Here is a 26534-nt window from a genome sequence, read left to right as displayed (position 1 = left end):
AGTGATTGATAAACCATTCTAGGGGTGCCAACAAACTTGTCCAGGCTGTTTTAGAATATATTTTGTAGCATTGTGAGGTATGCAAGAGCAAATTGAGCATTTGTTAGAATCTTCCTCTATTGTACCTGGGGAAGAGATTAAAAGTCCCAGAAATGTCTTCGATAATGGTAGAAATGCAGCTTTACAGATCTTTATTTGGGATTCAGGTCCAGGGTGTACTGGATGGAATAGGTGGGCCAAATACTTCATCCCTTTGCCAGGCCAGAATTTCGAGATGGCTACAAAGCACCTTACTGATAGTATAAATGTACTAAAAGTGTGTTTTTGAACTTGGATGGAGCCCTGAGGCCAGATATGGCTTAGGGGAAGAGGCCTGGGGAACCTGAGTGGAACTTAGTGGTAAGTTGTGCTAACAGAAAAGTTTTGAAATTAAGACTCTGTGTGTTAGGATATGTAATATTGTGTATGCTCTTATACAATTTTATTTCTCATACTGGAACTTTTGGCATGTGACAATATTGTCTGTTTTTATTGAGAATGTGTTTAATAAAGTTTAACTCAGTTGTTCTTCTGTAAAGAGACTTCCTGAAGGAAGAGAAGCATGGTGTCTGTGTGCAGTTTCTACTCTGTCTAAGGAAAACAGAAGTTCACAAGATAAGATCAGAGAACATTATTATACCGGTTGTCCAATCTCCTATTATTTATTATTGAAGATTCTGAAAAATCACTATGCTGGCAAAGGTAAGCCACAAATAATTAGTTAATACACAGAGTTACCATCACTTCAGAAACAGCCATTACAGCTCTGAGGAATGCTGGAGAGACTTTGAGTGATGGTCCTGCTGATTGCTATGATTCCAAAATGCTTGCCTGAGACATTTACATCCTTTGCCATACATGTAACACAAGGTGATGGAACAATGACCTTTTCTGACTTTAAAACACAGTTAAGAAGTTTTGAAGATACTGAAAAATACCGGGTCAGCCCAAGTACTGATAATGTAATGAAAACAAGAACCCCTGTTACAACTGCAAGGAAGAAAAGTCATTATTTTGTCTGCTATAATTGTGATCAAAAGGGCCATAGAGCTAAAGCATGCCCGAACAATTCATATAAAAGGAGGGCACAGTGGTGCAACTATTGCAAGAGTTCCACACACAAAGAGACATTTTGCAGGTGGAAAGCGCGGGACAATGTAAAACATGTGACTGAGGATACAGAGCAAACATTTGCCTTTAAAATAAGTGAAAGCCAGTCAAACAATTTAATATGTAAGGGACTAATGGTTGATACAGGAGCGACATTGCATATTATTACAGACATAAAAAACTGAAAAGATTTGACGACACATTCAAGCCAGAGAAACACTACATGGAGTTGGCGGATGGGAAAAAGACTTCTGGTATAGCACTCAAGAGAGGCGAAGCAGAAGTATGCCTGGCCGACAGGGAAATCGAGTTAAGACAATGTTACAAAACGCACTGTATATCCCTACATATCCACAGGATATTTTCTCAGTTAAAGTGGCAACAAGGAATGGTGCATCTGTTGAATTCTGGCAAAACAGTAGCGAATTAGTCCATAAGAACGGTACCAAGTTCATTATCAAGAAATTCAACAGGCTTTATTATTTGAACATTTTTGAGGAAAGTAATGATAGTTGTCGTGGTTGTAATGATATTCAAACTTGGCATGAAATCCTTGGTCACTGTAATTATGATGATATCTTGAAACTACAAAATGTAGTAGACGGAATAAACATTAAGGGTAAGGTTGATAAGTCCAACCTGAGTTGTGAGATTTGTATCCAGGGAAAATTTGTTCAGAACAGAAATACAGAGAGACCCGAGCAAAACACCCACTTGAACTAGTAAACACTGACTTAGCAGGCTCTATAGACCTAAAAACAAAGGAGGGATTTAGATATGCCAATGCATTCACTGATGATTATTCTGGTGCAGTGTTTGTGTACTGTCTGAATAGTAAGAGTGAAAATGTGTTGGCCACAGAGAAGTTCATTGTGGATACAGTCCTCTATGGGAGTATTAAATGTATAAGGTCTGACAATGGTACTGAATTTACATCAAAAGATTTACAGTCATTGCTCAGAAAGAAGGGCATAAGACATGAGACCTCAGCACCATACTCACTCCATCAAAATGGGACTGCTGAGAGAAACTGGAGAACACTTTTCGTGATGGCAGGATGTATGCTAATAGAAAGTAAACTACCAAAAGAGTTATGAACATATGCAGTAATGAGTGCTGCTATGATTTGTAACATGTGTTTTAATATTCGTTTGAGGCAAACTCGATATAACGTTTTGACAGGGAGAAAGCCTAATCTTTCAAGGATGTGAACTTTTGGGTCACAATGTTTTGCATACCAGTATGACAGAAAGAAGCTAGACTCAAAGTGCACAAAGGGAATTTTTGTAGGATATGACAAAATAGTCATACCCAAACACAGGTAAAATCTTAAAACACAGACTAGTAAAGTTTATTACAAAGAGAGTGATTGAAAGACAAACCCAGACTGATCTGTCAAATAATGATGATGATATTTATGGGCAACCAACTGTATACCCCATACCCGTTCTAATACAAACGAGTGCCCAGTTTCTGAAGTCAAATATAAAAAGGACAAAGATGATGGCCAGGCACAAGACAGCCATTATCCACGATACCCAAAAAGAGAAAGAAAACCCCCTCAGTATCTAGATGACTACGTACTAGAGTCACATTGTAATGATCATATACTGACAAGTATTGATTACTGTTACAGAGCACATGAGGTACCTCAAAACTTTGGAGAAGCCATAGAATCACCCAAGTCACAGGCTTGGTTAGATGCAAAGGTTTTGAAGTAAAAACTGAAACAAATGATAGGTTAGTTCTCAAGCTAAACAAGTCACTGTATGGTCCTAAACACTCAGGTAGAAATTGAAATCGAATTGTACATGAATACTTATACTCAAATTGATTTGTACAGAATTCTGTAGACCATTGTGTGTATATCAAACGATCGAGAAATTAGATAGGAATACTATTGATATGGGTTGATGCTCTTATCATTGTTGCCAGCAATGAAACAATACTTTATGTTGGCGCTATATAAATCCTGTTTATTAATAATAATAATAATAATAATAATACTTAATGATGTGAAGTCAATGCTTGCAATAATGTTCAAAATGAAAGATCCTGGAAAACTCACATATTTTCTAGGTATTAGCTTTGAACATTCCGGTGAGGCAATAAGGTTAAGTCAGAAGAAATATAAATCAAAAATGCTTGAAAAATGTAAAATGTCAGATTGTAAACCCAGATCGACTCCTTGTGAACAAAAGCTGGATTTTAATGACAATAATGATCCTGTAGATGCAAAAAAGGTATCGGGAGATAGTAGGCAGTTTATCTGACCACATGTACAAGACCAGACTTTTGTTGGGTAGTTAGCAAACTGTCACAACACTTTTCAAGACCAAATAAACAACACTTGGTTACAGCTAAACATGTATTAAGATACTTGAAAGGTACTATTTATTTTGAGTTGTGTTACAGTAAAAGTAAGGAGGATCTGAAACTTGAGGCATATAGTGATGCCAGTTGGGCCTCAGACCAAAATGATAGGAAAAGCACAACTGGATATTGCTTTAGCCTGACCAAAAATGATCCACTGATTTCTTGGAAGTCAAAGAAATAACCTACAATTGCACATGCAATTGTCTTCTTGTGAAGCTGAATATATATCGTTGGCTGCTACAGCACAGGAGTGGCCATATATTGTACAGTTACTTAAAGAGTTAGACAATAAAGACAACCAAAGTGCAATTTTCTTAGAACTGCTCCAATAGAGGGCCAGGTAGCTTTTGTGTTTTATTCTAAAAATGACATGGTAGCTGATGACAAAACCAATAACAAAGTTTAAGCTAGAAAAATTTAAAATTTATATTTTTGGAGTATAAACCAGTGTACATTATTGATTGTACTAAAATTATAACTTTTGAGAAGTATAAGAGCAAGAGGGGGTGTTAGGATATGTAATATTGTGAATGCTTTTATGCAGTGTTATCTCTCACACTGGACCTTTGTCATGTGACAATATTGTCTGTTTGTTATTGAGAATGTGTTTAAATAAAGTTTAACTCTTTAAATACAGCTTAAGTAAATAAAGTTGTTCCTCTCCGAGAGAGACTTCCCAAAGGAAGAGAAGCATGGTGTCTGTGTGCAGTTCCTACTCTGTCTATGGAAAGCAGGAGTTCACCAGATAAGATCAGAGAACATTATTTTGCCGGTTATCCCATCTCCTATTATATTGGCAACAGTGTGCACAACAGAAAGCACCCCGGCAACAGAGGGTAAAAACCCCAAGTTTGAGACTCCTCTGACTGATTTTTGCCAGTTTTGCTGTTATATTATCATTTACTGCTAAAGAAAAGCAATGTTTTTTTCCCTGTGTGCTGAAAGATATTTTTTTTTCATTAACCACCTGGGCGTTTCACTGATGTCTAGATTTCTGTACCAAAAGAGTTACACTGTTTTTCATGAAATTGTTTTTTTAAATTGTAGATCTGTAACTTACAGAAATATGTCCGAACAAGGGTCTAGTAGATATCATGAATATAAAAAAAGTTTGAAACACAAGGATTGCAATATAATGCTTGTTTAACCACCTGAGAAAAGTTCGGGTTTAACACTTTTTGCAAGTGTTTTTACCCCGAACCAAGGTCGGGTTAAACGGCCGGGTGGTTAAACAACACTGTTTTGGCTTGGCAACTGTGTCCTGTGGGATGCACTGATCCCAGTTCCCCCCAAATGTCACACTTTGTAGAATAAGCAATACTTTACCTCTTGTCACACTTCATTTGCCTTAATCAATGACATAATAAAGGTAGTATTTTTTATATTGGAAAAGGCATTAAGGTTTTACCCACTGACATTATAATTTAGTTTATTTTTTATTTATTTGTTTTTTTTTTTTTTTGCTTACTGTGTACAGTTGAGCAAATTTCTCTTCTTTTTGTGTCCCTGGAAAAACAACCGAAGAAAAAGGAAGTTTCCCAAAGTCAGATTTCTCCCCCTTGAGAGTTGACCCCGGAACAAATATCCCCATTGAATTTAGATTTTCTCCTAACTATTGTTTTGGGGAGCACTCTAAAGTGTTGAATTTCCACTCACTTTCCTCCTAGATAACAATGGTCACCAGTACACAGAGATGAATCTCCATAATGGTGACACAGACAGACCCCTTTCTATACTCTATTCAAAATACACAATTTTAATATTTACTTTTGTTCTCCCACTACAGTAAAACAAAATTTGATTGGCATGTATCCTAACTGCTCGTGAAACTGCTCCCCAGTAGTCATTAGAGATTACACACATGTCAACAGTTGGATGAGCGTGAATTTCATGACACATCATAGGATGACTTTTCATTGTTTATGGGTAACATGCTCATATTTAAAGTGGAACTGAACCCACAAAACTCACCTGTCCCCTCTCCATTGTCTTCCTTCTTCTCTGTAGATGATCTTCATCCAATCTGATTGGCCCAGGTCTGCGGGAGGTAATTTTTTTCCCAGCATGTGCAAAGGTGAGTCCGGATTGCTGCATTTTCCTGGCTATTAATGTGGACTGTGCATATGTAGCTCAGCAAACGTTGACAGTCTAATGACAATCAGGCAGATAAGAACAGTTATTGCAGAAGGGACATTGCCTCTCACTTTCTTCATGCTAGCTTTTTTAAAGTGGGACTTTAGTTCCACTTTAAAACATTTACATTTTGGCTAGGTGATGGTGATTACACTAAAAACATTTTATTCATAGAACAGTAAAACCGGTGAATATCTGTATACAGAAATATACACACTGATTTATGTATATACAGTGATACACAATAATATGCGCACCAGGCAAGAACTTTCCTAAGCCCAGGAAAGCAGTGTGCAAGAACAGTATATTCCATTGGTAAGGAGCAGAATGAATCTTTGGTGTCCTCTCTTCAAGTGAACTCTTAGCACAGAACATGAGATGCAGCATTAAGACTGCTGAACAGTTACATAGATTTATGATGGCCTCTTCCAGGAAAGCGTGCTTTGCTTACCTGCTGCCCCTGATCAACACCTGAAGAAAGATGGCACCATTTGTCCAAGGAGAAAGGATGATAACCACTCTGTAAGGGGAAGTTTGCAAGTATTTTTAAAGTGTGGAGGCAAAAGAAGGGGAAAAAGCCTCTCCAGAATAACGTTATGGGAGAAGATGGACCCAACCTCTCCACATCTATGAACTCAGGAAAAGTCCACGTTCAGGTAGCTTCTGTATGGTGACAAGCCCAAGAATTGACACTATGCAAACTAAGTCTTACAGAAGTGTGTTTTATTAATGCGGCACAAACCCAGCTGCCAGGAGAAGGGCTTAGATATGTTTACATTTTAACTTGATTTGAATTTTTTTCTCTGCACTTTATACTATCACTAACGGTCTAAAAAGCTCCCAATGTAATAGAATTGTGCAGCCACGGATGTCTCCTTTGATTTTCTTGGAATAATTGCAGAGTAATTTCTGTAAAAAAATTTTTTATTTTTTATTATTATTTATTTTTTTGCTGTCACCTTACAGCTGTGAACCTGAAATGCTTCTGATTCTAGAGCACAGAAGAGGGATCAAGAATATAATCTATTTTACAAGCTCACCGCCCTGATTAAAGTATTTGTGGTCCCAGGCTCCTCCAACCAAGGAAAGCTCCCGGCCTGCTGATTTTACCCTTTGCTTCTGTCACCATGTTCCCTGTTAACACATTACCTTTTTTCAGCTGCTGAACCACTATTAAAAAAAATAATAATAAAAGGATTAGTTTGGAGCTAAGCATTATGTATACCACACTATTCTGAACGATCTATTAGCACATATTCCTTGTAGCCTAATATAAGAAAACCTTCAGATGAATACATAACTTTTATAACTTATGACACTGCTGGTTCAAAATTTTTTTTAAATACCTGCAAAGTCCTGACTAAGCAAAAATAAGAAAAATCCCACAATCTGGTCTGTTGTTATTTTTGCTGTTCTTAACTGAGCATATTACATGAGTACAGGGAAGAATGGGAAGTGTTATTATTTAATGTCCAAATTAGAGCTGATCTGGATTAACCTTCCTAGCGGTAACCCCGAGTGTGACTCGGGGTAGAAAAAAGTTGCTGAAAGTGGTAACCCCGAGTCACACTCGGGGTAGGTAAACCTATGCAAGGTAATAGTAAATACCCCAAGTTTTGCGTCGTTCATCGCCGCAATCTCTGTCCTCTTCCTTTTTCCTTCGGCCGGCTTCTGCACCTAATGAGTCACCAGGGGAGTTCCCGGTGACGTCGGTGCGTGCGTACGTTGCTGGCGGGGCGGGGCGGGGCGGGGCGGGAAATTCAAAATCCATTTGTATTGCATTGGATTTATATGTGTAAAATCAGTACATTGTTTTCAAGAACATTTATTTTACAGTATATATAATAATATGAGTATAATATGTATTTTTTGAAAAAATTAAAAAAAAAATAAAAAAAAAAAAAAAAATATAGATTTTAAACAATTTATTGTTTTTACATAATTTTGTGTTTCAAACTTTAATATACTCATAATATTATATTTTACTGTAAATTTTCATGAAAAACAATGTACCGCTTTTAGACCGCTTTTATTTTCATTCTGTGCAGCCAGCCATGTGATCCAGGCCCCGATACCAGGTAACATAACCAGATCCATACCCTCCCCTGCAGCAGTAGCACAGCTTGGTCAGGATCACTGTAATTTTGGACAATATTACTGGAAATTTTCACTAATAATATAATGTAGTTTTCCATTCACACAGTACAGTGTGCGTGCTGTTACTAGAACTAACCAATAATATTTCAGTTTTCTGATTGCTCTAAACTTATGATGACACATAAATGCTATTCGATATCGCATGCTATTGTGCGTTGGGCCTGTAGGAATTGTGAACTCAGAAGCCCACCCTGATTTTTATTTAGTGCTGGAGCCTGCTTATAAAAACTTTCATGATCATGTCACATTTGTCACAAGTCCTGCCTGTTCTCTAATGGGGATGTCACAAAAAACTGCCGCCAGCACTCAGAGCCTCCAAGTAAACTTGCAGATCTGTGCTGGTGTAGCCGATGTGAGACTTTCATAAGGGAGAAGGAAGCAAGACTTATGGGGAAAAAAAATCAAAGGTTTTGGCTTCAGAAGCCATTCCTATAAAAGCTTAATCCCTTGTCACACAGAGGTCATCTTTCCTTTAAAATGTGTTTATGATCCCTTTGTGTATTGTATCTTGCCACAAAAGCCCCTCTGCAGTCTCAAGGATGAAGGGGCAGTTCTATGGCTCTCATGGGGGTTTATTGCCCTCACTGGCATAAGAATAGCGACAAGAGACCAAACTAGTGCCAGTGTGACAAAGGCTGAACCCCAAGGGCTCACATGAGCTGGCTTTCATGTAGCACATAAATCTTGCAGAGTTGGAATAATTAAAAGGGCTTCTCCTGGGGGCTTCATGATTTGTTTTTACAATTCCCTGGGCCTCTTCATTTCCACATGCTGTGGTCCAGCAGAGAGCTACTAAAAGTAGGGAATTAACATGATTGGCCAACAGGCTCCTCTGTGGACATTTTCATTTGATAGAAAAGTTGTCATTGAAGATGTATTCATTGTGCCACTTGCAAACATACAGTATATCCCTAAAGGAAGGTATCTTACCTTTGCAGGGTAATACTATAATCACTTAATCATCACTTAGGGGTTTATTATTAAAGCAGTGAATCTGACATTCACTGAAACATTCCCTGTGTGTTACTGCTATTGAAACACATGACACATGTGCCTGTAAAATTACTCACATTAAATCCATCCTTCAGGTCACCCATAACTCTAATACCCTGTCTACAGTCACAGTGGTATAAATGCAAATAATGCATTACTTCTGCTGGAAAATAATCACCCTGATATATAATGCTGTTGATTAATTGTGATACGCTAATACTAAGTGGCCTAATTACATTTATCACTTGGAATCTTCCTTTACTGGATGACACTATAGAGAAATATCTGAAAGATCTGCAGCTGCCAGCATTGGCTGCAGCCTCAGTTTATGGAGACATTGCCTGGAGAGTAGCACAATGGCTCTGTAGGATATACTGTTACATTAGCATTTAGCCGTAGGTGGTAATTAATGTACAGTAACCAGCCTCCTGCGGTGCATCAATGACATACAAGGAAAAGCTTTCTTATGTGTAGCAAATTTGTTCCTCTCTTTGACAAATCAGACGCACATTGCAGAATGGCTCTTTCCAGGAGTTTGAATGGCAGAAATACTTTGCTTTTTTCAACCTCTTTACAGTGCACAGTCATTCTTCATTGAAACAGTATAAGGCTTGGGGTCATAGAAAAACTAGGTATTAAGGTGTTCATAGACAGAGTAAAATCACCAACCAGTCAAGTTAGCAGGATAGGGCAGCAAAGTTTACTAGCACCAGCAGACAAGACTAAGCACCCTTTATCCAGAGTCAAATAGAGACTGGTTGAGTTGGGTCTTGGTCAGTTACTGTTCTCCAGGTTAGGAGTCTCTCTGGCCTTTCCCTGCTCCATAGGCATACAAGTGCACAAGTACACATTAGTGGACAACCCATCTGTTACAAAAGGAGTTGCTAAGGTGCTAGAGGCAACTTTTAGTAGGGAAGATATAAAACCCGACTGGGATGTTGTTAGGAGATGCTTTTTTGGTAGGTGATCCTGTGCTGTGCACTATCGCAGTATCAAACACTGCTTATTTTGTCCAGTGATGTCCCTTGCAGTAGCGAGGAGAACTTGGAAATAGCAGCAGCCCCCGCTTCCCTTTAGCCGTGCAGCCTGATGTATTTTATCAACATCCCCAGCACAGACTCTGAGGCTGTGCACAGCTGAACAGAATTTTAGGGGAAGATTTGTTTCTGACTCAATCCTGCGTTGTCATTGGCTGCTGGGACATTATAGCCTTACTGCACGCAGTCCCCAGTGCCTGTAGTAGCGTTAAGCAAGGCTAATCTGCTGATGGTGTGTGATTTTGTATGAATTTACTGTAGCTGACCTTGCCTGTTCCTGGCCCCGCAAGTGAATGCTGTCTGGACTGACCTTTTGCCTGTGACCCCAAATCTGCTTGTGTCCTGCCCTGCATTATCTTTGGGCTTCTAGTCCTCTGTTAGTCCTTCACCAGACACCATCCCTTGCGCACAGAAGACCTGGGGCAACTGCATGCTGGCACAGCGCACTTAGCCTCCCGAGGCTGAGCAAGGACTTGCTATAGGCAAAGTGCAGCATTAGATTGAGAGACTGGTGTCTGGCGAGTACTGGTGCTGGACCAGAGCCCTTTAGATGTACCCAGAGTAACAAAAGTAAAAACTGTGAACCAACCTGTATAGGACAGATTTGAATCCAATTTTTCTTCTTTAGTTGTGAATAGAATGGAAAAGGATTGCCATTCTGGTCTGGTTTTTACAGGTAAGAATACAGTCAGCACTCCAAGGTTCAATATCAGAAGGGAAGGTTTACTGAAGTTCCATAAACAAGGAAACCAACTTGATGTCTGTGGGTCTTGGAATGGTTTTGTATATATGTCTTGGTGAAGTGGGCGTTTGAGTTCCCAAAAATGTAATGTTGGTTGTTTTAGCTATAGAACTGCAGTAAATTATCTTTTCTGCTACTGGTCCTTGGCGTCTGGCCATTTTTGTAGGTACTATGGTGCTGCCATGCACCTAGCTTGGGTGTCATAGAGAATCAAAGTACAGGGTAGGACCACTTTTCTATTCTGGTAATACCATTGTCACTGGGATAGAAAGTACAAAAAAATGGCAATTGAACCTGGCAGAACAGTAAAACGATATAGGGGTTCTAATTTGTCCTCTAGTTAAAAAAATATTTAAAATTTGTCACACACCAAGTAGAAATATTAACCTCATCTGGGTATGTTAATTCTTCACAGTGCCTGCCAAACCTTGCAACATGCAGATTAGAAGTGTTCCAACAAAAATGCTTGGTTCCTAAAGGCATGGCAGTATGCAGCATGGAGGCTCAGAGGTTTTGCCCTCTAGCCTTTGCAGTGCTGGGTCCCAGGTTTGAATCTCGGCCAGGACACTATCTGCATGGAGTTTGCATGTTCTCCCCGTGTTTGCATGGGTTTCCTCTGGGTATTCCAATGTCCTCCCACATTCCAAAAAACCCTGCAGTTAGTTAATTGGCTTTCCCCCAAAATTATGTTAGACTGTGTTAATGACATATGACTATGGAGGGGACATTAGATTGTGAGCCCCTTTGAGGGACAGCTAGTAATCTGGCTTTGTAAACCGCTGCGTTATATGTCAGTGCTTTAAAAATATACGTTCATAAAAAGGCTTTGAGAGTTAACTCTGCTCGTATTGATTTTTAAATCTATACATTATTACCGAACTCTTACAAAGTGAATTGACACTCATTTTTGTATCTTGTATCTATTGTTGGAGTCTAGCCTGGGACTCTAAGTTAGCAAATCTGTGATATAAGCCACCTCACCTGGACAATTGTACAGTAAAGATTGTATATGCAAACTTTGAGATTTTAACCTCAGATGTGTAATTTCAGCACCTCTTGTTTCTGTGTTACTTTATTTTTTAAAGCAAAATAATACACATATTCTGCCTTCGCATTGGGCTCTTGTTTCCTTTAGACCTTTCTAAATTTATACATCTATCATGGTTCTTCTGTCTGATCAAAAAAACTTTTTTTTAACACTACCTGTCCCTTTATTCAGCTTTTTCAGAAAAGTTTAATTTACAATTATTTGTGAACTTCCCTCTTGATTCTAACATCATTGATTGAACTGCACTCTGGATGCCAGGATGTCTATATAGACATCAGACGGTTGCCAGCTCACTGGGCAGTTGCCTAATCAGTTTTAACATCTCAAATCACTGGGCTATTCTTCCCATCTTATGACAAAGGCTAAAGGATGGCCCAGTGCCTTTGGCTTATTTACCTTGGTGAGTTAAAAAATTAATTACTGCTTGGAGCAAACTAACGTAGAAGTCCAGGGCAGCCCTTTATTAGCAAACCCCTTCATTAATTTCCATCAGCGGATTTGTTGTTAATGGCTGCTTGGTCTCAGTCAGCTAAAAAGCAGCATCTGTGCCATTGAGTTGGGAAGCTGAGGCCAAAGGAGGGGTGAAGAGAGAGAGGGAGGAGGTGGATTCTGTTTACAAATCACCCCTTATTAACATGATGGCTTAGTCTAGGGGGACCATGTCCCTAAGCACTCCCTTGTATTTTATCACTGTTATAAACAGTGACTTGGTCTGTCTTACTTGATGCTCTCTGGTCCTTAATGACCTTTTCATAAATACATTGCAGATAACTTCAAACTGTTCTAAAGTTTAATTTTTAAATAAAAATCAACTTGTAGTTTCAAGAATTTAATCATGTAAGTATAAATTGCATAGAGTGCATACCTTTTAATAAAATATTGTTTTATTTATTCTGCTATTGAATATACGGTGTTCTTATCTTTTATACGTAAATATATTACATGAAGTGATGCTTTTTATTGGGTCAGGGCTTCTGTAAAATGTAATAATTTATTGTTCATATTATTGCTGTACCTGGACATGAATCCAAAACATGTCAAGACAGTTTTGGGGTAAGCCAATAACCCTACAATATATAATTTGGAAACCAGATTGCCCAGAGAAAACCCATCCAAACAGAGACAGGTTATAGAAATGCCATGCATATAGTGCCTGTTGGTTACATACCAATGTTTCTTCAGATGGTTCTACATGACCTGATATTATATTAGCTATTCAAAAGATGTAGGAACTGCATCTCACAATCATTTATTGTAAGGGTTTACAGGTATGAACATTAGCAACATTATATACAATGGTTTTCCATCATGCTAAGAACAATACAGCGTTCATTCTTTTCGCAGAGAAAGACTACAGGAAGTGATAATACGCTACTATTTCACAATACACACACTCTCCTTCAGGGTTGGATACAAAATGCTAAAGGATATTCCAACTTGTTCAAAATCCAGCTCACATAAATGGAAACCTAACACAATAGTCCAAATATATCTATATACATCCAAACATCACTTTATGTTCGCTGAGGCATGGGTAGTTTATGCCCATGTTCATTTTCAGATGCTAAAACACACTTTGATGTCATAACACCTAAATGGAATGTGCAATTAATTTCTCAACTTTAACAACTTTACCTAATCAGAAGCCATAAATTAGGTACAAAATAATGTTTTAAGTGCATTTATCATGTAAACCCAAATGTCCTTTAAATGCAATGTCAAGTGACTTAGCACTCCAATTACTTCATTATGTGAATTAACCTGCAATACAATATATGACCTTTAACTGTATGTCACAAATAGCAATAATAGTTTGTGAAAGACTAAAATGTTGTATTTTATGTTTGTGTCGCCTGTTTCAATAACACTGTTATCATTAACGTTGTAAAACCATGGGATCGGTGTATAGGGTGCTTTAAACTGGTTCAATAAGGTTTTTATTTGGCATTAGATGGGCCGTAAATAGGAAGACGCATGCTGTGTTATGTATATGACTTGTCTGTGACCCCTTCATTAGTTTCTGGAACAAGTGAGAAGGACGGGCAATCAAATCAGCATGATCTACTAAGGAAATTTATAGCACGATGCTCTCCATTCATCTGCCTGTTTATCTGTCACCTATAATGACACTAGAAAATCACACATTCACTGAAAGAATGAACAAGACATATATGTGTTTATATTGTGATCAAGATTCATATTTTTTAGGAAGGTGTCATAAGTAGCCAGGATCTCTGACATTTAAATTCCACCAAACCATCTTCATTTCAGCAATGTTCAACAACCTATTCAGCTCTTTATAATATAGAGAATTACAAAGAACGATGTGCTATTGACAACTTTAAATTATTCAATTGCAATTTTTTTACAGATATGAACTTATTTTTACAGTAGAATATATTGTTAATAAATAGACTTTTCTCTGATGTTTACCTTGTAATAAATATTGAACCACAGGAAATAAGCAGATCGGAATGTACAGGTTAACAAAGACTGTCCAAATAATTGGGAATTTTCATTTTCACTGTGCATACCAGAAAATTTTACTTTTCAGCTATTAAAGCAGAATGATGTTTTTGTATACTTCTAGTATTTACCACAAACACTATTTAGAGATCAATTAAAACAGAAGTCTATATTGCAATAAAATTCTGTGTATCATTGTAGGAGTCAGCTGTAAAACCCCATCAAAACAGGTTACCCATCAACATACATGTGTGATCCTGTAAATTGTTCTCAGATCTACAGTATAAAGAGACATGTCAATTCAATGACATACTGTAGGAGATAAATCATATATATAACTTTAAACCATGGAAAGATTAGGCAATAACTTAAGGCAAAGCCTTGAGTGATATCTGATGTCCCTATGGGAAGCTAAAGAGCCCTCAGGCAAAATCTGATGCTTTTGTAAGTTAAGAATAAATAAAACATTAGGTGTTTGTCTTCTGCCTCATATATGCCATGTTATATTACAGGTTGTCCTGTAGGGCTCCCTGCTAACTAAAACAGTGGCTAGTGAGTTAGCAGTCTGCCCAAACCATAAAAAATGTTATTCTTTCTTGACCCTGTATGCTTGGAAACAGAGTAATGTATGGACCCTATAATCCATGTTCATTAGTGAAACAATACTTTTTTTAAAACTAAATATTTTAGGAGGTAGACTCATGTTTTTGAACTTTTCAGTTTCCAAAAGTTTCCCTTTAAGGCTAAATTCTAGTGTGCCTCCAATTCCCTTTCGGTAGACCCCCACTTTACAGACTTTAGTGCTTGTTTAGTGAAGGAGGCTAATGGCTGTCTTTGGGCTGTATGTCATGGCATACAAGGTAGGACCAGTGGACCTTTGAAAAGAGAAAATACATTTTTAAACTAATACTTCAATTTGACATGCTTGTCTATATCATCCAGAAAACACGTACCAGTCTCATTTTTAGAAAACTTGTTTCCCAGTTTACAACCTTTTACTTACTGTGGCATCAGTTCTATGTCTTGTAAGAATGATTACATTTAGCTTCACATTTTAAAAAGTTGTCTAAGTAGCATGTAAAAGAAAACATGCATATTCAGACACTGCAGGGGGTTGTATAAGGCTGTGCACATAGCAGCTTGCCCTTTATCCACACAGCGTGCTGCCATCATCTACCGCTGTATTTTAAGTTACAGCTACTTGCTCCAGGATATTCTCAACATTTGTTGAACACTCACTAAAAGCATGTAAAGGCCTCAGGGTGATATAAAGGGTCATACTGCACAGATTATCCAATATTCTGGATTACTGGCTCCTCAGCTGCTCTATTTGCATATAAAGAGAGGAGTTTTACGGCAGAAAATGGACCACGATTTCATTGATAATATGGGATGCAAAGAAATCATAATACTGGTTAGACATAATGAACGTTTACTGAAATCTTACATATACATACAAAAAAATATTTAAAAACAAAATCATTTCAAGCATAGAAAGCAATAAAAAAGCACCAGCAGATTGTTTAGCATGGAAAGTATATGTGTATTTAAAAATAAATAATAGAAAATTAGTTTATAGGCTTGTATACTCTCTAAACACCAATATACATATTTAGGAGTCTATTTATAAAGCAGGTAATCTGAAATTCGCTGAAACATTCCCTAGTGGAGAATCAATTACTGCCCTTGAAACACACAGACCTGGAAGATTTTCCACCTGGGAATGTTTCCATTATTGTCAGATTCACTGCTTTATAAATAGACCATTTAGTGTTGCAATGCTATTTAGAAGGAATATACAATAATTACAATACAATTACAATATACAAGACAATACAATAAATAGTTCAGATTGTATCCTGACAGCCCCATAGTAGAAAGGTACATCATTTTAGATAAGGTTATTTATTATAGGCATATTTCAAAATAAATGTTTATTTATAAGGCACACTGTACAGTATTTCAAAAGTACAACACCAGTACACAGACATACTTCTTTGTAAACTGATTTTGCCCTTAGATCTGCTCTTTTACATACTTTTATCACACTTTTCTAATTCAGTGACGTAAGATCTTCTTAATGAAAGTCTTTTACAGATTTCATTGCACTCTGTATGTTGATTACTAAAAAACATGGAAATCCCTTTATGTCCAAAATTTATACAAGATGAGCCTGGTGTATCCTTAACTGAATGGATCTGAGGGTCAGTGAGGTATATAAGTGCTTCTCCTTTCTTACTTCCAGTAACCCAACCTGTAAAGGAACATCATATTATTTTTTGATACAAATATGCTGAAATATTTCTTAAAATTACCAGCAGGAGATTTGTCTCCTGTTTCAATTCATTACCCCCCTGTTTGGTAGGATAATAGGTAGTAGTGTAACATGTTGCAGTACATGTTATATGGCTAATATAGCCAGTGAAAACTGGGGAACTAAGTAACTAAATGCTGTTCAATAAAGAAATATCCAAAGAAAAGTGCAAAAGGTAACTGTTTGCAAGAACCAATACTGATTTGGTAACCCTTTACTAGTTTTTCTAGACCCTTATAACATAACTTTCAAAGCCTTAGGGAACCCCTTCTATAATGACTATATCCACAGCTCATAGTACATTAGCATGGTAGTCAGTATGAAAAATGTCTTGTACATTGCTGGTCAGTGGGAAAATTGTCACCCTTACAGATAGCCAAACAAATTATTTGTGTCACCTAAACTGAATTGAGCAGCACAAGCTGCTAATTGCTCAAGGAACCCCTGGCGACCTCTGGAGGAACCCTGGTTAATAAACACTGCCCTAGACCCACTGGGCTTGATTTATTAAAGCTCTCCAAGACTGGAGAAGATAGACTTTCATGCGAGAACCTGGGTGTTCCATTTAACCTGGAATGGTTCAGGTCCAAGAATAAAAACATTTTCCAACCAATAACAAAGGATTTTTAATGGCAATGTGTGTGCAATTATCAACCAAAACAAAAACGATTTATTGGTTATACTTTTGTAAGCCTTCGATATATATTATGCAAACAACGTCTATAGTATTTTTATAATGTAGACAAATATACATAAAGTTTATATACATAAAGTTTGAATGCAGTATCTATTTTACAAACAAATGAAAGACATAAGGATGATTAATACCTTACCCTGTAAATCCACGACAATATCAGAAAAATGTGAAAATTCATATACAAAATGTCCAAAGGCCAGTCCATACTCTGTAGCTTTATATTGCATTCTCACTGTTTTAGTGTTATTGGTCAGTTTAACGAAATCTCCAAGAATATAGGGTTCCACACTAACACAGTTTGCAATGGATGTGCCATCCATTATCTGAAGGAACAGAATAGGTAAAATGAATTACACATTCACTAAATATTGACCTTATTGGAGTTAATTATCATTAAATTATAAATATATAAATGTGACAAATATTGACCATTTCTCATATATACACTAATTCTATGTATCTTATTGTTAAAATGTGCATTAAACTCTATTGTTTTTAATCCTGGATGATGTAAGGAATCGCTAAAATCTGTTAGGTTTGCAAAGCAGCCTGCAACCCTGTTGGGGTGATTTTCTTCTCTTCCTCTCTCCTTTCTGGCCGTGGTGACCAGACAAGAGACAGAAAGTCTTGTCAATGGTGGCATACTTTACCATACCTACCTGTATGATATATTACAAAATATAAAAATCTGTCCACGAATATTCATTTCTGAACAAGTCAATCAGGTAACACCATATATTGCCAAATTCATACCTCAACCAAAATAAATCATTTTTACACATAGAGACCCATGTCTCAAAGGTGGCTCTGTAAGTAAAAGGTGTAAAATTGTATCTTTCTCTGCCTCTACATGAATCTCATTGTACTCATTTTGGTACAAGCATACTTCTAATTATCATCATGGGAAGGCCAATCAAGATTGTAAAGTTCATCACTAGAACCTATTTGAGTACTGTACTATGACACAGATAAAAAAACTCCCCAATTTGACCTTTACAAATGACAGGCAAGTTATGCTAGACTAGAAATTTGGCTGGCAAGACATTTATTTAATGATATGATAACAGATGCCCTGAGGTAGATATAAAACAATTAATCAGAACTTGTTTTCTCAGTCTCACTTCTGAACCCAATATTAAGATAAAAGGAAAATAAGATTTTTTATAATTCTGTTGATATTCTTTGTTTTCCTAAACAGAAATAAAACTAATTAAGGCTGAAGTTTGCTAAGTAGCTCCAACAATCCCAGACCACTTGTGTATGCACTTTGCTTTTCTTCTAATCTTTCAAATTTATATTTTTTGTTAGTTTCCCTCACAAAAGCTTCTTACCAAAAGAACAGAAGAAGGGATGTAGAATATCTGAGTGGCAATGTTCTGATCATAGAGTCTTTTGTTGAATTCTGTGACATAATACTGAGCGGTCATCTGGCGCTCAACATCAATTAAATGGTACAGCAGCTCCTTGTGCTTTTTATAGGCCTTTCCTACATATCTAAATCAACAAAACAAAATATTATACACACACATAGTAAAAAGGTAAATGATAGCCAAAGCCATTTAAATGATTTGCCATTTAATTCTAAGTTGTGCAATGTCTCCTAAAGCTACTCATAAGCACCCTGTTCACAGTCCTGTTATCTATAGGACTTCTGAGTGACTGCTGGCTTAGAATTCTAAATGAAGAATTCTAGATCATCCAGGTTAGAGGACCTGTACAAATTTCATTTCACTTTCTTGTGATATAGGGTGCCAGAAGCATGCAAGCTTCAAGCACCCTATATAACAAGAGCTGTCAGTGCTGCTTTTCTTCTTACTCTTTTAAAGAATAAACTTGAAACCTTTAAGTAATCTCCAAGTCAAAGTGGATCAGGTGTGATGCAAGGAAAACAAGGTAACTTACCCAATTTTTTTTTATATTGTACAGTACTAATATGCCTAATTTAAATGTGATAAAATTTGTATGTGCTAATTAAAAAGCATTTTATTCAGGTGCCCCATTTGTTATTACTATTAGGCCTTGCATATCTATGTCCAGGTCTTATGTCTTGTCCTATGACATTCAGTTTTTATGATTCAGACAATGATAGATATGTGTTCATGTGTATAAATACCTTCCAAGAGTCTCGTCCTGATGTAGAAAGGAGATCCAGAAAGCTTTTCTTTGTTTTCCTTCTTTTTTAGTATCTCTTCCAAAACTTACAAGAGTTTCCTGGGCCGTCCATAGTTCCGATTTCTTTGAGAATTTCAGAAGTAAAGCATCTGCATAAAGTAACCAAACTTGGTGCTTAAAATATAGTATGAACAATTAGGCCCAATAGGCAGAGTAACACTCAATCCTTTAGGCTCATATCCTCTTAGCATACGACACATACACTTTAAAAGTTTAGTAAACCTAAAGGAAATATTTGAGTTTTGAAAACCTAAATGGTTTAATTGCCCACTTATTTCTCTTCTCTGCCAAAGGCCCTAAATCTGCCACTTCCTCTGCTATAGTCTCCATACTATAAAATAAATGAACTATATAACAAATAATTATGATATTTTATTTGATAGTAGAATAGTTGTAACAAAATTGACAGCAACCTACAGAATACAGATTGCTTCAAATGGAGGTTACAATCAAATCTTCCATCCAAACTAATATACACACGCAAGGACCAATCTGATGGTAAGCCAGTTAACTTTCAAACATGTTTTGAGGTTGTAGAAAAAACAGAAGGACGGGGAAATCCACACACAAATACAATGCTCATTCCATGGGCCCTAGCAATGACAGGCTGACAATCCTAGAGCAAAGAATAAAACACCTAGGATTAAAAATATGTTGGTGGTAATTTAACCTGCTAACATCTACCTAAAACTAGTAATATTTTAATGGACTGACATTTCAATTTTGTGTTTCTTTTACATTTCACACTCAATTTTTAATAAAACACTAGCTATGTTTAAATATTTTTGTGTGCATAATACAAATTTGACTACATCTTATTATATCAATTATCTAAATGTATGTGTCCTCAATCTTTCATATTTAATTTGAGTTTTTATTGAGTGACTTGGTTGGAGTATATGCTATAATTACCACTTTTTATTAATGAATTAATTAAACATAAACATGTTTACATAGGACCCTACACATTTTCTGGTTTGTCTTCTTGCTATATCTTTACCTAACCTTGCATATATAACATTTATAACACTGGTCCTGAATTCAGTGTTGCAAAGCATCAGTAATGTATTTCTACCCAGGGGTCTGACAGTGTGAAATCTCTCTTTTCAGTATTCCTTCAAACAATACTGATAGCAGCTGTTACTTATTAAATTGCGTGTAAGACATAAAAAGGTTTTTTTTTTTACCATTTTGTCAGAAGAACTAAAGATTAGAATATCACAACTTTAAGCAGACAATAGTTCTGTTCTTTGTCAGTGTTAACCTGCCCCCATCCCAACTTTGTGATTTATAGGAAGGGTAACAAAAGTATATACAAAAATAGGCTGAAATATTAGTCTTTATGGAATTTTCCAAGTACATCCCTAAACCTATATCATCAAAAGTTGGATCTCAGTATTCACTATAATGATCACGGTAATCTAGAAAGGAAGTACAAAAGACGATCATAAGTGCTGAGTCAATTTACTTTTAGCACATCCACTTTTCTTTCGCTGATCCACAATTGTGAAATATCACTTGACATGTGGGTTTAGGTGTGAAAAAATAGGTTTTTAGGCTGTGCTCATTTAGATGATGGTTAGAGGGTAGGGGTTTGGACATTGCCCAGAGTTCAGCTCCAAAAGATTTAGAACTTCCTGGCTATCCAAATAAAGTGCATAAACATAACCGTCTATGGGAACTGTGGCAGCAATCCACGCAAAAAAGCATTTACTCTTAGGCATTGTTCTTTTTTGGGACCTGCGTATAAATCTGTCAGCATCTGTCAAGCAGGTAAGGTTGCTATCATAACCAGACCAGATAAGTCGAAATGAGTTGCTGCTTAGGACTAGTACAGATTTTCACAACGTACAGTTTCCCATAAAGCTTGTTGACACTTTACATTTACATTGTTATTGCTAAAAAAACATAAAATATATATATAAAAAAATAAATATACTTACTGTTTGTTTTTTGAACAAGCTTGAAGTTAAAAACTCCTGTATGTTCCAGCCTTTTCATCAGCCATTCGTGACTTACACCAGACAGAAGTCTTTCATAATCAGTAACATCTAAGGAACGAGCCTGGAGTATCTGCTCTTTTTGTTGTGCTTGCAGGACAACAAAAGAACTTAGACTTGAATTTAGAGATGAATTTAACTCAGAAAAACTTCCTGAATTTTGACTGATTTTGCACCAAGAGTTAGAGCCATGGCTGCTACTGAGGTTTATATTACCCTTACTGTCAATCTTCTTTTTTATCTTTCCAGAAGAAGAAGAAGAACTGTTCAGACTGTTTTGCTGACTTAAGGGTGTTTTGTCAGCTGTACTTTCTACAGACCACTGGCGGCTATAGAACTGCATTTCCAAATGGTCTTCTGTAGCTAACGCCTTGACTTCTGAAGAAGAAGTTGAGGATTTGTGCATAAAGCCAGATTGACCGGAAGGCAACAAATTCAAATCCTGCATCCCAACAGATACTTCATCTGTAGCAATATTTGTTTCATCTTCTAAATCAATTCCGAAAATTAATCTATGTTGTGCAACATCGCCTGATTCTTCTGTTGTATTATTTGTTTTTAACTTTAAGTCAGATTTATAGAGTACCTTCTGTCTAGCACCAGCATCTGAGGATTCTGCACATTCCAGTTTATGAATCTCAAATGGTGCATCATCTGTAGTATCCTTTGTTTCACCTTCTACATCAATTTCCTTAAAGAATGTTTGACCTATCTTTTTATCTGCATGACTAGCATGAATTTGCTTAGAAGAGTGTATTGCACTTTGTAGATCATCTTGAGTTTCACATTTCTGTTTAATGCCAGAACGAATTCTAGCTTTTGCAACAATCCCCAATGGACCAGGAGAATCCATCACAGTTTTTTGGATAACAGGTGGCGAATCATGTGTTGTATCTTCTGTTTCATCCTTCAAGTAAATTTCTGAATGAATCAATGATTTTATGAAATCACCTGATAGGGTTGGAGGTACTGTTATAGTATTTTGATTTCCAGAGGTGACATTTCCTGTATCTATGTCCTGTGTTTCTCCTTCTAAGTCAATTCCAGAAAAAAATTTTGGTCCTGTATTAACACCTGATGGATTTACAGGTACTGTCATAGTCTTCTGCATTCCATAGGATGCATCATCTGCAGTATCTTGAGTTTCATCTCCTAAGTCAATTTCAGAATAAATCTTTGTCCTTCTGAAAACACCGGCTCGGCTGGGAGCTATCTTTAAAGTCTTTTGAATTCTAGTCTGTGCATCAATTGTATTATGTTGTGTTTTACATTCAGAGTCACTTTCAGAATACATTTTTGGTCCTGTAATAACACCTGATGGACCTGGAGGCACCACCAAAGTGTTCTGAATTCCAGAAGATGTATCTTCTGTGGTATCTTGTGTTTCTCCTTTTAGGTCAATTTCAGAAATAATCATTGGCCTTATAACACCTGATGGATTTACCATCACAATCTTTTGTATTCCAGAGGGTCCATCATCTGTAGTATCTTGTGTTTCATCTTTCAGGTCAATTCCAAAATAAGTACTTAGCCCCTTAGTACCACCTGTCTGACCCACAAAAACCTCATCTGGCTTAAACATTTCCTGCTTTTCCATTACTTTGGTTGCTTTGTTGGTTTCCATAGCATCAGAAAGGTCAACAAATTCAAAAGATCCATCACCTGAAAATGTACTAGACTCTCTAGCAAAGGATTTTCTACAGACAAGGCTGCTGGGAGCTGACTGCTCCAAATGTTTATTTTCATCAGTGACAATGTTGGGACAACTTGCTTGATTAGCATTGTTTTCCCCAGCAGTTTTAATATTTATTATATGATTTGGGGGATTAGTGGCATTGTCTTGAAGAGAAAGATCCTGCAATTGTATTTCAGCATCAATTTTCCTTTCATCAAGAACATTATTAGAAATAGATGAACTAAGACTGACAATATGACCCGCCTTACGGTTAGAAATATGAGTCTCTTTTTCATTCTCTTCTGGGATGCATTCCCAGCTACAAGAAGAATTTGATAAACTTGAACCCTGACTACCACTATGGGATTTACTTAATCCTTGCCTTCTTTCTTCAGGAAAAGAGTAACTAACAGCATCAGAATGCATAAGTTTTCCTCTTTTTACTGATAGGTCATTTAATCGATCACTAGTTGTTTGGCTTGGGGAGTTTTCTATCGTACTGATAGTGTCAGTAGTCTTCAAGGCAGTTATACATGCTCCTGATTTCATTCCATCCTCTTCTGTGGTATGGTTCCTGCAAGCTATATCAAATGCTTTGCAAACTGAGATATGATGATGTGAAAACATATTCAACAGTTTGTTAAAGCTGACTTTTCCAATGACGATATTTTTTTTAACACAGTCTTTGTAAATGTCAGGTACAAAAGATTGGTCATCTGAATTTTGGAACGGACATACTTTCAAATGTTCTTTAATAGTGCTTACAAGACACATGACATCATTGGCCAAGACTCCTTTGTCACCCTTATCTGATGCAATATTATATATTGCCAGTTTTTCCATGGCATCTTTACAATGCTGATTCACAATTTCATTTTGTCCAGATTCACTATTAAGCCACTTGTGCACATTTGTAAGACAAAAGGCTGACTTCACAAAGCTGTGAAGCTCCTGTTTACTTGTAACTTGGTCACCTTTTTTTTTGGTGAGTAGACCTATTTCAAAAGACTCTTTAGCCTCCAAGAGATAGTAAGATTTTTTTTCCACTGGGCATTCTTTTGACAAACTGTATGATAACAAGCATGCACCACGGATATTCTAAATTAAAAAAAACAAAAAAGTTAAATGGCTTTGCATAATCATATATTAACATCCAGATTCTAGAGCATTTGTTGTCATTAAAGATAACATTTGGTGTATCTTCAAGTATTCCAATTGTCATTTTTCTAAGCAATCAATGTAAAGCAGATCTAAGCAAGGTGGGGAAAGAATAATATTAATAAGGAACATGGAAAAGAAATGGGATTTTTTTAAATGACAGCAAAATATGTTCCAATTTACAATACATTTAAAAACTTAAACCTAAAATCTTTCATGTGTTTTTAGCCTAAGAGTTAAAAGCTTGAAAAGAATAACAAATTACATGTCAATGTGATTTTTCTATGACCCAGTTTGCTATGAACAAATTAAAACACAAAATTGCAATTTCCTAATACCTATCTAAACCCAAGAGCAAAAATTGAATATAATGCAGAATGCTAGTCCTCCATGTAGGAGATGCATTTGTTTTCCTTATTTGGGCAAACGTTAGATTTTTGTTGTTGGAAACAATCTTTCATTTTCAACATCAAAAGACTAAAAGATGAATGAACGAGCACTGTACATACAGTGCCGTTCTGCTCTATAAAGAGGGGAGGAGGGAGAACGAGCGAGAGGCGCCCCGCTGCTATATTCCCTTCACTTCAATTGAGGTCGTTTATCCACTGTCGTTCGTGGATCCATGAACGACTTCAGGTGGCCGCTGTACATATGTAAGATTTTCATCTGAGACGAGTCCTGAAGCCCATATCAGACGGGAATCAACTGACGTGTGTGCCTTAAGCTGTTTTAAGGTATTTTTTCTCAAGTTTTGCTATAAATAACTAACTATGCTCCTCTCCATTACATAGTGGATTAATGAGATTTGTAGTATACAAAAGATAAATACTATTGTTCATGTTGTCTTTTCAGCTCACATGAAGTGACAAGGACACTGCAATTTTGGCCCAATCAACACATTTTTTTTACTTTCCAAACCATCCAAAAAGAAAACTAATGCATCCACCTAAGTAAGGAAGAAAAAACAGGATAGGGAAAGTAAATTTCCCCAGTGAAGTCAAGGCTAAAACACCTAGACAAATGGTCTCCACTCCATTTTAAACAATGAAAGGTTTTGGTCAGGGTTTAGCCTTCAAACATGGCTTTAGGGTAGTCATATAGAGGACGCTCCATCATTTAAAGAGTGGAAGAGATAAATGTCTGTGTAGTTGTCATAGCTACTGCACCACAATATTTAAAACACAAATGTGCTTGGATTACATTTTTAGCAAAGGATAATTCGAAAAAAGGGCCAATAGTTACATGTTGGAGAACCTCTTACAAATATTACTAAGCAGATCAGACAGTGCAAATGCTCTCTGTGCTGAGCGATTTTAAATGTATGGAACAAAATAAACAAAATGAGTTAGATACCAAATTGGTAAGCACGAAGAGGGGTGTGTACAAACTAAAGGTTGCTGCCAGTTTACAAGCTTCTGCTGCTGATAACAATCGGTGATCACATTCTTCCAGTAGAGTCTGTCAATATAATCACAACAAAAAAATCATATGAGTATTTGTAAGGCAGGGTGTGTACAGACATCAAATCATTATTTTTCTCTGGTTTATTATGTTAGCCAAATTGCATATTGGCAAATATTCCATCCTTAAAACCTGAGTATTTTAATGGCACCGCCATCTGACAAAAACTAAAGGTTGGCAGTGGCACAGCTAATAGTTATGGAATTTTAGTACAAGCAAAACTGACATCCCTGCATGGGCAGCCCAGCTGGTCAATGACTAACACTCTGGCCTTTGCAGCACTGGGGTCCCAAGCTCATATGTCAAATAGAACACTACGTGCATGGAGTTTGTATGTCCTCCCAGTGCTTGCGTGGATTTTTTCCAGGCACCCTGGTTTTCTACAGCATCCCAAAATACAAGCAGCTTGGTGAATTGAACAGATAGGCTCTATTTATAAAAGAGGGAGTCATATATTCCCTTGTGGGAATCATCCAAGTCCACGTGTTTTAATGGCAGTAATTGATTCTTACGAGATAATGCTTGAGGGAAAGTCTAATTCCCTGTATTATAAATAGCTCCCATAGTGTTTGTCATTCTTAATTAAGGACAAAGAAACATGCTTTAGTATTATTAGTGTTTGATTTATGAAAGCATGTTTACATGTGAAATGTTGCAACAAAAAATTAATATTGAAGACAATATTCACCTTGGGAAATAAAACCACTTCCAACCTGTTCCAACACAAGATACATTTTTGGTTTTAACTACAAATAGGCTGGATAGTTAACATAAAATAGTATTGTGTTAAAACAAACAAATTAGACTTCAATGACATAATACATACTAATCCCACATGGTTATTTTTCTTGAACCTTTGATAATCCTCTTCACTCATGGATATGAAAATGTCTGCTAAAACACCAAGAGATGTTGCAATTCCCTTAAAGACAAAATTAAACATGTAAAAAAAAATC

At 36.7% G+C, this 26534-nt stretch overlaps 1 protein-coding gene across 6 annotated transcripts in view; it reads right to left on the bottom strand.

Moving 5' to 3' along the window:
* Positions 1–15516: 15516 nt before the first annotated feature.
* Positions 15517–26534, bottom strand: part of ALPK1 (alpha kinase 1) — a 59542-nt gene continuing 48524 nt past the window's right edge. For all 6 annotated transcript variants that reach the window (XM_072405714.1, XM_072405715.1, XM_072405713.1 and 3 more), the window contains 7 exons: positions 26405–26500; positions 25471–25575; positions 21228–24057; positions 19226–19373; positions 18444–18606; positions 17249–17435; positions 15517–16355 (listed from right to left, as the gene is read on the bottom strand). In XM_072405714.1, the coding sequence (XP_072261815.1) occupies positions 16132–16355; positions 17249–17435; positions 18444–18606; positions 19226–19373; positions 21228–24057; positions 25471–25575; positions 26405–26500 (3753 nt within the window). In that variant the 3' untranslated portion in view covers positions 15517–16131. The remainder of the gene's footprint in view (positions 16356–17248; positions 17436–18443; positions 18607–19225; positions 19374–21227; positions 24058–25470; positions 25576–26404; positions 26501–26534) is intronic.

This window comes from Pyxicephalus adspersus, chromosome 3 (genome assembly GCF_032062135.1).
Source record: "Pyxicephalus adspersus chromosome 3, UCB_Pads_2.0, whole genome shotgun sequence".
Taxonomy (NCBI): domain Eukaryota; kingdom Metazoa; phylum Chordata; class Amphibia; order Anura; family Pyxicephalidae; genus Pyxicephalus; species Pyxicephalus adspersus.
This window is presented reverse-complemented; position numbering and strand designations above follow the sequence as displayed.